Below are 13856 nucleotides of genomic sequence, written 5' to 3'. Positions count from 1 at the left end.
TTCTTTGGTTTCCTCTTTTTTTTTAAATTTATTTATTTTTGGCTGCGTTGGATCTTCGTTGCTGCACGCGGGCTTTCTCTAGTTGTGGCAAGCGGGGGCTACTCTTCATTGCCGTGCGTGAGCTTCTCATTGCGGTGGCTTCTCTTGTTGCAGAGCACGGGCTCTAGGCGCGGGGGCTTCAGTAGTTGTGGCTCGTGGGCTCTAGAGCGCAGGTTCAATAATTGTGGTGCACAGGCTTAGTTGCTCTGAGGCATGTGGGATCTTCCTGGACCAGGGCTCGAATCCATGTGCCCTGCATTGGCAGGTGGATTCTTAACCACTGCGCCACCAGGGAAGCCCCTCTTTTTTAAAAAAAAACTTTTTTTTTTTTGGCTACATTGGGTCTTTGTTGCTGTGCACGGGCTTTCTCTAGTTGTCGCGAGCAGGAGCTACTCTTCATTGCGGTGCACCAGCTTCTCATTGCAGTGGCTTCTCTTGTTGCAGAGCACGGGCTCTCAGGCCTGCGGGCTTCAGTAGTTGTGGCACGAGGGCTCAGTAGTTGTGGCTCACGGGCTCTAGAGTGAAAGCTCAGTATCTGTGGCGCACAGGCTTAGTTGCTCTGTGGCATGTGGGATCTTCCCAGGCCAGGGCTCGAATCCATGTCCCCTGCATTGGCAGGCGGATTCTTAACCACTGCACCACCAGGGAAGCCCCAAGAAGATAGTATCTTAATGTAACCCCAAAAGATATCAGTTGGGTATGTGAAGAAACTGCCTTTTTGGAAAGTGGATTACATTAGATTCCAACAGGAAAATGCTTCTCAGTTGCTTTGATTTGATCGGCTAGAGTTGAATTGACTTTGCTTTTACAAACGTCTCACAAGGAATAATTCATTTCAAGTCTTTATTATGGAAAAAGTTCAACATATACAAAGTAAACAGCATAAACTTGCATGTACACATCACCCAGCTTCACAACATTCTGTCTTGTTTCATCTGTACTTTTTCCTCCACTTTATGCCTCCCACTCAGTGTTTTTTTTTTGTATAGTTATTTTCTTTTTTTAACATCTTTATTGGAGTATAATTGCTTTACAATGGTGTGTTAGTTTCTGCTTTATAACAAAGTGGATCACCTATACATATACATATATCCCCATATCTCTTCCCTCTTGCATCTCCCTCCCTCCCACCCTCCCTATCCCACCCCTTTAGGTGGTCACAAAGCACCGAGCTGATCTCCCTGTGCTATGCGGCTGCTTCCCACTAGCTATCTATTTTACGTTTGGTAGTGTATATATGTCCATGCCACTCTCTCACTTTGTCCCAGCTTACCCTTCCCCCTCCCCGTATCCTCAAGTCCATTCTCTAGTAGGTCTGTGTCTTTATTCCCATCTTGCCTCTAGGTTCTTCATGACCATTTTTTTTTGTTTTTTAGATTCCGTATATATGTGTTAGCATACGGTATTTGTTTTTCTCTTTCTGACTTACTTCACTCTGTATGACAGACTCTAGGTCCATTCACCTCACTACAAATCTCAATTTCGTTTCTTTTTATGGCTGAGTAATATTCCATTGTATATATGTGCCATATCTTCTTTATCCATTCATCTGTCAATGGACACTTAGGTTGCTTCCATGTCCTGGCTATTGTAAATAGAGCTGCAATGAACATTGTGGTACATGACTCTTTTTGAATTATGGTTTTCTCAGGGTCTATGCCCAGTAGTGGGATTGCTGGGTCGTAGGGTAGTTATATTTTTAGTTTTTTAAGGAACCTCCATACTGTTCTCCATACTCGCTGTACCAATTCACATTCCCACCAGCAGTGCAAGAATGTTCCCTTTTCTCCACCCCCTCTCCAGCATTTATTGTTTGTAGATTTTTTGATGATGGCCATTCTGACCAGTGTGAGATGATATCTCATTGTAGTTTTGATTTGCATTTCTCTAATGATTAATGATGTTGAGCATTCTTTCATGTGTTTGTTGGCAATCTGCATATCTTCTTTGGAGAAATGTCTGTTTAGGTCTTCTGCCCAATTTCGGATTAGGCTTTTTGTTTTTTTCATATTGAGCTGCATGAGCTGCTTGTAAATTTTGGAGATTAATCCTTTGTCAGTTGCTTCATTTGCAAATATTTTCTCCCATTCTGAGGGTTGTCTTTTCATCTCGTTTATGGTTTTCTTTGCTGTGCAAAAGCTTTTAAGTTTCATTAGGTCCCATTTGTTTATTTTTGTTTTTATTTCCATTTCTCTAGGAGGTGGGTCAAAAAGTATGTTATAGAGTGTTCTGCCTATGTTTTCCTCTAAGAGTTTTTTTTTTTTTTTTTTTTTTTGTGGTACGCGGGCCTCTCACTGTTGTGGCCTCTCCCGTTGCCAGACGCGCAGGCTCAGCGGCCATGGCTCACGGGCCTAGTCTTTCCGCGGCATGTGGGATCTTCCCGGACCGAGGCACGAACCCGTGTCTCCTGCATCGGCAGGCGGACTCTCAACCACTGTGCCACCAGGGAAGCCCCCTCTAAGAGTTTTATAGTGTCTGGCCTTACATTTAGGTCTTCAATCTATTTTGAGTTTATTTTTGTGTATGGTGTTAGGGAGTGTTCTAATTTCATTCTTTTACATGTAGCTGTCCAGTTTCCCCAGCACCACTTATTGAAGAGGCTGTCTTTTCTCCACTGTATATTCTTGCCTCCTTTATCAAAGATAAGGTGACCATATGTGCATGGGTTTATCTCTGGGTTTTCTATCCTGTTCCATTGATCTATATTTCTGTTTTTGTGCCAGTACTGTATAGTTCTTTTCTTAAGATAATGTTTACACAAATTGAAATGCACCAATCTTAACTGTATCATTTTTAACAAATGGATCCATCAGTGTTAAAGATAATGAACGTTTCCATGATTCACTGGGAACTGTCTTAATTATATTTTCCAGGTTAATTTTAATAATTATGTGGCAAAATATTGGTCTCCTCTGGACACAACACAGAAAGGTAAACAATGTAAAAAATCACCGTGTCCCATGCTCTTTCTTGCTTATGTATGCTAATTTGAAGTGACCATTTCAAGATTAATTTAGTTGTATTATTACCAGTGAGTTGAAATAGTACTTTAACTGATGAAACATTGTAAAGAGTGTTAAACTTAATTTTATTTAGTTAACTTATAACTGCTGCATAGCTGATCAAGCTGATTTCCATTTATATGCCACATGTGTTTGTTTTCCTTTCATTCCATTATAACATTTAAAAAATCTTCAAGTTATTAAAAATGAAAGATAAAGACTAAATTTCAAGGATGGATTGAACCTCTTGGAAATCTTTCTAAATTTAGTTATGTGCAAGGAAAAACACAATTATTCAGGGAAAAGACAGAAATGATATATAAGCCAATAACTTATGAAAACCTTTCAACTGATGTGATATATGCCTCAGAAAAGTTTTAAAATATAAACAGTTTGATGCTAAACACATTTGAAATCTGAAATGGTTGGGGAAGATCATTCACTTCAATATATTTGAAAATTTTCCCTTGAGACTTTGTGTTTGACCCATGGATTAGTTAGAAGTGTGTTGTTTAGTTTCCAAGTGTTTGAAGATTTTCCTGTTATTTTTCTGTTGATTTTTAGTTTGATTCCATTGTGGTTGGAGAACCCATGCTGTATGATTTCAATTTTTAAAAATTGGTTGAAGTTTATATTATGGACTTGTTTAAATGGTCTGTCTTGTATATGTTCTCTGAGCATTTGAAAAGGATGTGTATTCTGGAGTTCTTGGGTGGGTGTTCTATAAATATGTTGGTTGATGGTATTGAGTTTTCTGTACTCTCGCTGATTTTCTGCCTAGTTGTTCTGTCAGTTGAGATAGGGTTGAGAGAGGGTGTTTAAGTCTCCAACTTTAATTGTGGATCTATTTCTCCTTTCAGTTCTATCAGGTTTTGCTTCACATATTTTTCAACTCTGTTGTTTGGTGTGTACATATTTAGGCTTTCTATGTCTTCTTTTATCATTATATAATGTCCTACTATATCTCCAATGTCATTTTCTTTGCATAATATATTTTTCTATCTTTTTATTTTCAATTTGCCTGTATCATTATATATATTTTCTAATTAATTAATTAATTAATTCTTGGCTGCATTGGGTCTTCATTGCTGCGCATGGGTTTTCTCTAGTTGCGGCAAGTGGGGGCTACTCTTTGTTGTGGTGTGTGGGCTTCTCACTGCAGTGGCTTCTCTTGTTGCAGAGCATGGGCTCTAGGTAAGCAGGCTTCAGTAGTTGTGGCTCATGGGCTCTAGAGCGCAGGTTCAATAGTTGTGGTTCACGGGCTTAGTTGCTCCACAGCCTGTGGGATCTTCCCAGACCAGGGCTCGACGCTGTGTCCCCTGCACTGGCAGGAGGATTCTTAACCACTGTGCCACCAGGGAAGCCCCTGTATCATTATATTTGAAGTGAAGTTTCCTATAGACAGCATATGGTTGGTCATTTTTAAAAACCCATTCTGCCCATCTCTGTTTTAATTGGTGTGTTCAGACCACTTACATTTAATATAATTACTGATACGTTAAAGCTTAAGTCTGCCATTTTATTTTTTATTTGTCTATCTTTTCTTTCTCCATTTTCTTTTTCCTGTCTTCTTGTGGGTTATTAGAATATTTTTTAGAATTCTACTTTGATTTCTCTATAGTGGGTTTTAGTGTATCACTTTGTATAGCTTTTATAGTGGTTGGCCCACACATAACTTATCACAGTTTACTGGTTGTCATTTTACCAGTTCAAGAGAAGGGTTGAAAACCTTCCTCCCTTTACTCTCCCCCATTTATATTGTCTTAAATATTTCCTCTACATACATTTTGAACTATATCAGACAGTATTATAATTTTGGATTCAACCGTGAAACATAATTTAGAAAACTAAATTCTAAAAAGGAAAAGGAAAGTCTATTGTGATTACCCATATTTTTGTTTACTGTGTTCTTCCTTCTGTCCTGATGTTCCAAGATTCCTTTTTTTATTGATTCCTTTCTGTTTGGAGAACTCCCTTTAGCCTTTTTTTTTTAATTTTTTTTTTTTAGGGTAGGCCTACTGGCAACTAATTTCTTCCAGGAGGATATTTTCACTGGACATAGAATTCTGGGTTAATTTTTCTTTTCTTTCACCACTTGGAAAATACACCATTTTCTTCTGACATCCATGGTTTCTGATGAGAAATCTACTCTCATTCAGATAGTTATTGCCCTATGGGTAATGTGTCATTTCTTTCTTGCTGCTTTTAAGATCTTTTCCTTCTTTTTAGTTTTCAGAAATTTGACTGTGTCTTTTGGTATAAATTTTTTGTTTGTTTGTTTATCTTGCTTTGGATTTGTTTGACTTCTTGAATCTCTGGGTCTCTATCTTTTGCCTCATTTGGAAAGTTTTCTCCTCTCCTTCTGGAATTCCAGTGACACAAATATTAGATCTCTTGGTATTGTCCAACAGGTCCCTGAGCCTCTGTTAATTTTTACACTCTGTTTTCTCTCTTTTGCTCAAATTGGGTACATAATTGCTATTGTTCTATCTTCTAGTTCCCTGACTCTTTGTCTTCCTGTTGTTGAGCTCATCTACTGTTTTTCATTTCAATGATTGTATTTTTAATTTGTAAAAATTCCATTGGTATTCCTTTATATTTCTTTATTTCCTTGCTGCCACTTTACATTTCTTTTCTGAGAATATTTTTTCTTTTGTTTCAAGCATGTTTATAATTGCTCATTGAGGCACTTTTCGGTCCACTTAAAAATCATTCTCAGATATTTCCAACATCTCTTTCATCTTGGTGTTGGCATCTTTTAATAGTCTATTTTACTCACTTCGATATCTTTCTAGTTGTTGTTATGACCCAGGTAGTACCTTCCTAGATGTGCCTGTACCCAAAAGGAACTCTTGCTCAAGTGCATGAGGAGATGTATTCAAGAATGCTTATAGCGGTATTATTATGGTAACAAAACTCTTGGAGCAACCCAAAAGTCAATCAACATTAAAATGAATTTAAAGGTGAAGGTGTATTTATATAGTGGAATACTGTAGAGTGATGTAAATGAATGAACTGCATTAACATGGATGAATTCAATACCATAATGATTGAAAAAAGCAAGCCCACAGATGATCCATACTACATGAATCCATTTATATAAATTTCAAAGACAGACAAAAATCAAACAATGTATTATTTAGCTATATATGTATATCTGATATAATTACAAAGAATAACAAGTAATTAATTAAAAATTCAGGATAGTGGTTGATTATAATGAGGGTGGAAGATGTTATCATGGAGGCACACAGAGATTTCCAAGGTCTTGGTATTGTTCTAATTCTTAAGCTGGGTGATGAACATTTTATTATTTTTATTTTAAACTGCACATATACATTGTATACACTTTTTGGAATGTTTAATAGATTTCAAAATAGAAAAAAATAAAAACAAAAAAGTAATGTCTTTAGGGTCAGGCTGCCTGGACTCAAATCCTGATTCCACCACTTACTAGCTAGGTAGCCTTGGGCAAGTTACTTTAATTCTGTATGTCCAGTTTGTTCATCTCTAAAATTGGCATACCAATTGTACCATTATTTTGAGGATTAAATGAGATATGTGTAAAGAATTTAGAAAACAGTAAGGTGCATAGAAATTGTATAATAGTAATAATAATAATACATTGTATGTAACATATAATTTTAATAATTATTAGTTTCCCTCCAAACCTTCCTTCAAAAACATTAAGGCTCATTTCTAAAGAAATAAAAGAAAATTTTTTGGAGAACACTAGGATATTTATTCCTGACACTTGCCGGGCCACCTCCTGAAAAGAGTTCTTTGCCCATTCATCACAATGCCCCTTAAAGTAAAGTCTGATATTTTATAAACCTGGCTCTGCACTACCTCACATGGAGCACCATGTCAAAATTTCCACTCAGGACAGAAACTTGGGTGCAGACCACCTTATCACACAAAAGCAGAGAAGACTTGGGACTTCCCTGGTAGTCCAGTGGTTAACACTTCACCTTCCAATGCAGGGGATGCACGTTTGATCCCTGGTCAGGGAGCTAAGAACCCACATGCCTCACAGCCGAGAAACCAAAACATAAAACAGAAGCAATACTGTAACAAATTCAATAAAGAACTTAAAAATGGTCCACATCAAAACAAATCTTGAATAAAAACAAAGCAGAGAAGAGAAAACAGCAATTGCTACACACCAGCTACTCAGTTTCTTTTTCTTACATATGAACAGATAATCTATCACCAGACATATGAAAACCACAAATGACACAGAAACACAAAAAGAGAAATGCAACCTCCAGGAAACAGATCATTCAGGAAATAAAGTGAACTTTGAAAATCCCAAGTGCTACTATGGAAAAGACACAATCAGATAATAAGAAAACTCTTCGGGATTTAAATATGCCACTAAAATTAAAAATTCAAAAAAAAAATTCAATAAAAATACTCAAAATAAAATGAGGGACTAACTCTAAGTTAGGATATAGAGGAAAAACCAAAGATGTAAAAGAGAAATATAAGAAAGATAGAGAAACAATTTAACATGTTTAATATCCAACAAGTACAAGTCGCAGACAAACATAACAAGCTAAAGTTAGGAATACAATTATTAAGGAAATAATACTAGAGATGAAAAAATCCCAGATATGAAAAGGCACGAATCGTTAGAATGTATAAAACATTGAATGACATAAGTAACATGTAAGACATTTATGAAGTGGAAGTGAAAACTAAATGCATTTTCAGATATGCAGAGACAGAGAAAGTTTATTTTTGTGCACTCTCTCTTAAGAAGCCACTAGAGGATATACTGTAGCAAAGAGAAGGAATTAAAAAAAAAAAAGAAGAAGGAAAGAAGGAGACTTTCTTGAACCCTACTGCAATCACCTAACATAAGCCCAAATCCTCTAACTCCTTTGTAGGGCACTGTTACTTAGTTGACCCATGGTTCCCCATGGTGTGCAGTCTCCCTCATTATAAGTCAGTAAACCCACCTTTACTGACTATAATGTTCTGATATAATGTGTTCCTGGCGATCTTTACCTGCAGGGCATTCATAATTTATATGGTCATTAAAAGTAAAATTTTAACATTGCTTTTCAGGTTTTAAAACATCTATAGACAAACAAGGAATTCTTAGCTACAGTTGTAGAATGGGTCATTAACCCTAACTATATAAAAGTAAAAGCGCATTTTTGAGAGGTTTGAAAGTATAAGGGAAAAACAAGTAACAGGAAAAATAAGAATTCTATTAGTTTCTTTCATCCAAGAAAATCAAAAGAAACTATTGTTAGTGGAACAATAAATGGAGCTTTCATTTTGAGCAGAGAAGTAACAGAAAATAGTGAGACAGCTATATGTGAAGGATGTATGAGAGAAATTTTAAGTACCAGATACCAAACAACAATAGCATGAAATTAATTGTTTAAAGTTTACGAAAAAGTTACAAACATATTCTTTAGTGATAAGAAAGTGTTTAAAAAGTTAGAAAATGAAGGTTTAAAAGTGCTTTCCAAAGGGATAAAATGAAAAACAGATAATACCAGGTGTTGGCAGGAATGCTGAGGAACTGGTATATCCAGACACTGCTGAAAGCAATGTAAACTGGGACAACCACTTTGGAAAACGATTTGGAAATATCTACTAAAAGTGGACATGCACTTAACTAAATGAGTAGTAATTCCACCCTTAGGTATATACCCAACAGAAATGCATATACATGTTTGTTGAAGGACATGTAAGAGAATGTTTATAGCAGCATTATTCAAACAGCCAAACGTTGCACCAACCCCAATATCCACATACAGTAAGATGGGTTATAAATTGTGACATATTCATACAGTGGAATTCTATACAGCAACAAGAATGAAGAACTAAAATTAAAAGCAGTATCACGGATAAATGTCATAAACATATTGTTGAGAAGCCAGATGCAAAACAGTTCACACTCTACTATTCCATTTATATAAATTCAAAACAGGCAAAACTGAACTATAGTATTGGAAGTTGAGATATTTGTTATACTTGAGCTGGTAGTGATTTTAAGGGGTAATTTGTGTGGCACCTGGGATGCTAATAATGTTTCGTTTCTTCAAGATGCTGATACCAAGTATGTTCACTTTCTGAAAATACAGTGAGCTGTGTTAAGGATTTTTCACTTTTCTGTATGTATGTTATAATTGAAATAAAATATTCATTTAAAGAATTATTTGCCAGTAGGATGAGAGCTAGGAAAGAAGTGTAAATAGAAGTGTTGGTTTTCATCATGCTTTCTCACGTATTGTATTTGTTATATGAATGTATTCCTTTGCAAACAAAATGAATATTTAAACATTTTAAATTTTTGCTATTTAGCATCAAATAACTTAGAGCGTGATGAAACAGAATGAATATAGAGAAAACAATATTTTATTAAGACAGTTCATTGCAACAAGTACCAACGGAAGGAGCAAAAATTTCAGGAAAATCAACAGCATGCAAGGATTTGGAATGGCACACTATAAATAAATGCAATGACAACAGAATTTAGTTTTCAAAAATTGGACAAGGGAAAGTTAACTGGACTAATTCATTACAAAAAGGAAATCAAGGCTATATCGGAAGATGGAATTTTTCTCCATGACGCCCTCAAATTCGGTATCTGGGGAAATTAGAGATAAATGACAAATACCTTGCATCATGATGAGATCCCTAACTGAATCCAGAGCTATTCCTGAAGTTGGCGTTTTCCTCTATTTCTTCACCAGCGCCCTGGGTCGGGAGGTTGGGGAGAATCGGCTTCAAGAATTTAAACTCATTTAACCCGGAGCCTCCCGTCAGACACACCTCGTACTGGTAGCTCTGGGACAGGGTCCCCGTGCCGCTGACGTCCACCAGGTGGCCCGGAAAGTGGCCCTCGGGCACCGAGCAGCGACCCACCGAGGCCGCCCTGCCCCTCCAACACAGCCGCACCGCGACGAACACCAGCACCGAGAAGACGAAGAGCGACGACACCGACGCCAAGGCGACCACTAAGTAGACGGTGAGAGGGGCGGCCGGGGCCGCGTCCGCCGCTTCCGCTTCAGGGGCCGGCAGGTAGGGCTGCGAGAAGCCGTCCACCAGCAGCACGTGCAGCGTGACGCTGGCCGAGAGCGGCGGCTCGCCGTTGTCCTTGACCAGCACCAGCAGCCTGTGCTTGGCCGCGTCGCGCTCGCTCAGCAGCCGGGCCGTGCGCACCTCGCCGTTGTGCGCCCACACGCCGAAGAGGCCGGGCTCCGTGGCCTTGAGCAGCTGGTACGACAGCCAGGCGTTCTGGCCCGAGTCGCCGTCCACCGCCACCACCTTGGTCACCAGGTAGCCCGCCTCGGCCGCCCTGGGCACCAGCTCGGTGCAGGGCGCCGAGGCGTTCTGCAGCGGGTACAGCACGAAGGGCGCGTTGTCGTTGTCGTCCACCACGAGCACGCGCACCAGCGCCTGGCTGCTGAGCGCGGGCGAGCCGTGGTCGGCGGCGCCCACGCGGAACTCGAACGCCCGCAGGGCCTCGTAGTCCAGGGACCTCAGGGCGAACAGGTGGCCGTTGTCCGGGTTGATGGACACCAGGGAGGCCAGGGGCACGTGCGCGTCGAGGGGCGGCAGCAGCGAGTAGGTGACCTGGGCGTTGGCGCCCGCGTCTCTGTCTGTGGCGCGGACGCTGCCGATGTGCAGGGCGGGGCTGTTGTTCTCGCGGACGGACAGGGTGTAGGAGGTCTGGGTGAAGGCGGGGGCGTTGTCGTTGACGTCGGACACCAGCACGGTTATGTTGTGCTGGGTTTTCAGTCTCGGTGTCCCCATATCTGTGACGGTGATGGTGACGTTGTATTCCGCTCTGCTCTCTCTGTCCAGTGGCCTCTCTGTCACTAGGGTGTAAAAGTTTTTGAATGTGGGTTTCAAAAGAAAGGGGAGATCATTCTGGATGGAGCAAACCATCCTACCGTTGTCCCCGGAATCTGGATCAGAAACACTGAAAACGGCCACCACAGTCTCTGGGGAGTTTTCTGGGGTAGAGCTGGTGAGCGTCGACATGGTCAGTTCGGGGACGTTGTCGTTCACATCCACCACCTCTATAACTACAGTGCATTTTCCTGAAAGGCCCCCGCCATCTGTGGCTGCAATCTCCACGTTATAATATCGAGTTGCCTCGAAATCCAATGCCCTTTTCAGACGAATTTCTCCTGTTATTTCGTCTATTACAAATGGTTGAGTAGCTTCATCACCTTGGAATAGAGCGTAGGCTACATTCCCATTCGTTCCTTCATCTAAATCTCGGGCGGAGACAGCGACAACTAAGGAGTTTAGGGGGCTGTTCTCCGGAATCTGTACCTCATAGACCGACTGTAAAAACTCAGGGGCGTTGTCATTGATGTCCACGACTTCAATGCGGACTGCAGTGGTCCCGGACCTGGGCGGAGCCCCACTATCCAGCGCCGTGAGGGTTAAAATGAGCTCAGGCCCTTCCTCCCGATCCAGCGGTTTGTCCAGCACCAGCTCTGGGTATTTTCTGCCATCTCCGCGATTATGAGTGACAACATGAAAATGGGAGTTGGGGCTGATTGTGTAATTCTGAATAGTGTTGCTACCTATGTCAGAGTCCTGAGCTATTTTCAAAGGAAACACAGTCCCTGTCTGGACGTTTTCTGGGATTTTTAGGAGCATTTCCCTCTCGAGGAACTCTGGGGAATGGTCATTTATATCTGTGAGCTGCAGATCAGCTTGAAAAAACTGCACCGGGTTTTCCAGTAATAGTTGGAAATGCAGTATGCAGGGATCTGTCGCCCCACACAGCACCTCCCGGTCTAGTTTTTCATATAGAAGCAAATTCCCGGTCGTTACATCCAGCTGCAAGAGCTGTTTATTTCCTTTGTAATGGATTCGCGCGCCCCGAGTGGCCAGTTCCCCCACCCTGAGCCCCAGGTCTTTTGCCAGGGTGGCCACAAAAGACCCACTTTCAGTTTCTTCTGGCATGGAATACCTAACTGCTTCAGAGCCAGCCTCCCACAAAAGCAATAATATAGCAAGAAAGATAACTTGCCTTTTCTGTAGCGTTTTTGCTGGTGCAGTCTCCATTGTTCAGACCCGGTTCAAGAACTTGCAGTTTCTTCAATTCCGTATGCAATCAACCCAGATGATTTGGTTAAATAAACTCGAATTAGATCTTTCTGACTGACCTGCAGTAGAACGATGCCCTTCTCTGGAGATCTCTGCCTCTAGATCTTATGTAAAATGCTTCCTTCTTTTAGAAAGCATTCAGAGTTCTGATTCCCAGCTTAATGGCTTCCCGGGTATCCACAGAGCCATTCATTCCTACTCCTAGCCTGCAGCACCACCAGGCGTCCTTATTTACTATTGCATATAGTATTTGCCGTCTCTTTCCAAGTTAGAAAGTCACAGAAGTGTTCCCAGTTGTATCTCCACTTCTCAGTTATTGTAAGTTCTAAATAAACATGTGCTAAGTTAACTTCCAGCGAAAGAATACTATTCAGAACAAACTAAAACACTAGTATTCCTCATAAAATATCTTTTGAGTACTTGAAGAAACTTTCTTTTGTGTGATTCTTATTTGATTATATTCACGAAATAAGCAATAATGGATGTTTACAAAAGTTTACACTATTAAAGTTATTTTTATTTTAAAATATTACATATTAGAAAAGGGCATAAATCATGAGTGTACAACTCAAAAAATTTTCAGGAAGTAAACACACTCATAAGCAAAACCTAAATTAAAATTAAAATGTTACAAAAACCCTAGAAGCCCCCTCCTCTCATTGCCCCCTCCCCCCAAAGGTAAGCACTCTCCTGATTTCTATTATCATAGAGCATTTGAACTTTTATACAAATGGAGTTATAGAAATATAACTATGATTTCTATGATAATAGAAATAGATATAGATATAACATAGAAATATATATAGAGAGAGATATATAGAGAGATATATATAGAGATATATATATAGATATAACATAGAAATAGATATAACTATGATTTCTATGATAATAGAAATCTCCTGATTTCTATTATCATAGAGCATTTGAACTTTTATACAAATGGAGTTATAGAGTGTTATGTTTGTCTTCTTTCACTCAACATTACCTTTGTAAAATTCATCTGTTACATATTGTTCTAATTTATTTTATTCTCATTGCTTTATGGTATTCTATTGTATGACTATACCACCATTTGTTTTTTTATTCTCCAGTTGATGGACACTGGGGTTTTTCAGTTTGGGACTATTTTGAGTAGTGCTGCTATGAACACTCTTGTATATGTCTTTTGGTGTCTATGTGTGCATTTATATTTACTATATTCCTAGGAGTTAGACTGTTGTGCCTTAAGATGTGCACATATATATATCTTTAATAGATATTGCAAAACAGTTTTCAACTGTGTTTTTACCAAAACCAGCAGAGTGAGAGTTCCAGTTGCTCCATATGCTTGTCAACATTTGATAATATCTTTTAATTTTAACCTTTCTGATGAGTGTGTAATGATGTCATATTGTAATTTTAATTAGCATTTCCCTGATGATTAATTAAATTGAGCACATTTTCCACGTTTATTTTTATTAGTGTATATTCTTGTGAAGTACATAAGTTTTTTGTCTATTTTTCTATTTAGGGTATTTGTCTTTTTTTCTTATTAATCTTTAGAAGTTCCTTATATATTCTGGGTATAAGTACTTTTTTAGAAGTATGTATTGCAAATATTCTCTCCCATTCTATGGCATGCACTTTAACTCTCTTGTGGTATCTTTGAAGAACAAAACTTCTTAACTTTTACTCTAATTTTTCAATATTTTTTATTTATGGTTAGAACTTTTTGTGTTTTCT

The 13856-nt window shown here is 39.2% G+C and overlaps 1 protein-coding gene across 1 annotated transcript in view; it reads right to left on the bottom strand.

The window, feature by feature from the left end:
- Window positions 1-5919: 5919 nt before the first annotated feature.
- LOC307184889 (uncharacterized protein) overlaps window positions 5920-13856 on the bottom strand; it is a 33037-nt gene continuing 25100 nt past the window's right edge. The window contains 1 exon segment of the mRNA XM_079918651.1: window positions 5920-12095. Coding sequence (XP_079774777.1) covers window positions 9702-12095 — 2394 coding nt within the window. The 3' untranslated portion in view covers window positions 5920-9701.

Source organism: Stenella coeruleoalba (genome assembly GCF_951394435.1).
Source record: "Stenella coeruleoalba genome assembly, chromosome: 3".
In the NCBI taxonomy this organism is placed as follows: domain Eukaryota; kingdom Metazoa; phylum Chordata; class Mammalia; order Artiodactyla; family Delphinidae; genus Stenella; species Stenella coeruleoalba.
Note: the sequence above shows the minus strand (reverse complement) of the source record. Positions and strands in the feature narration are given on the sequence as shown.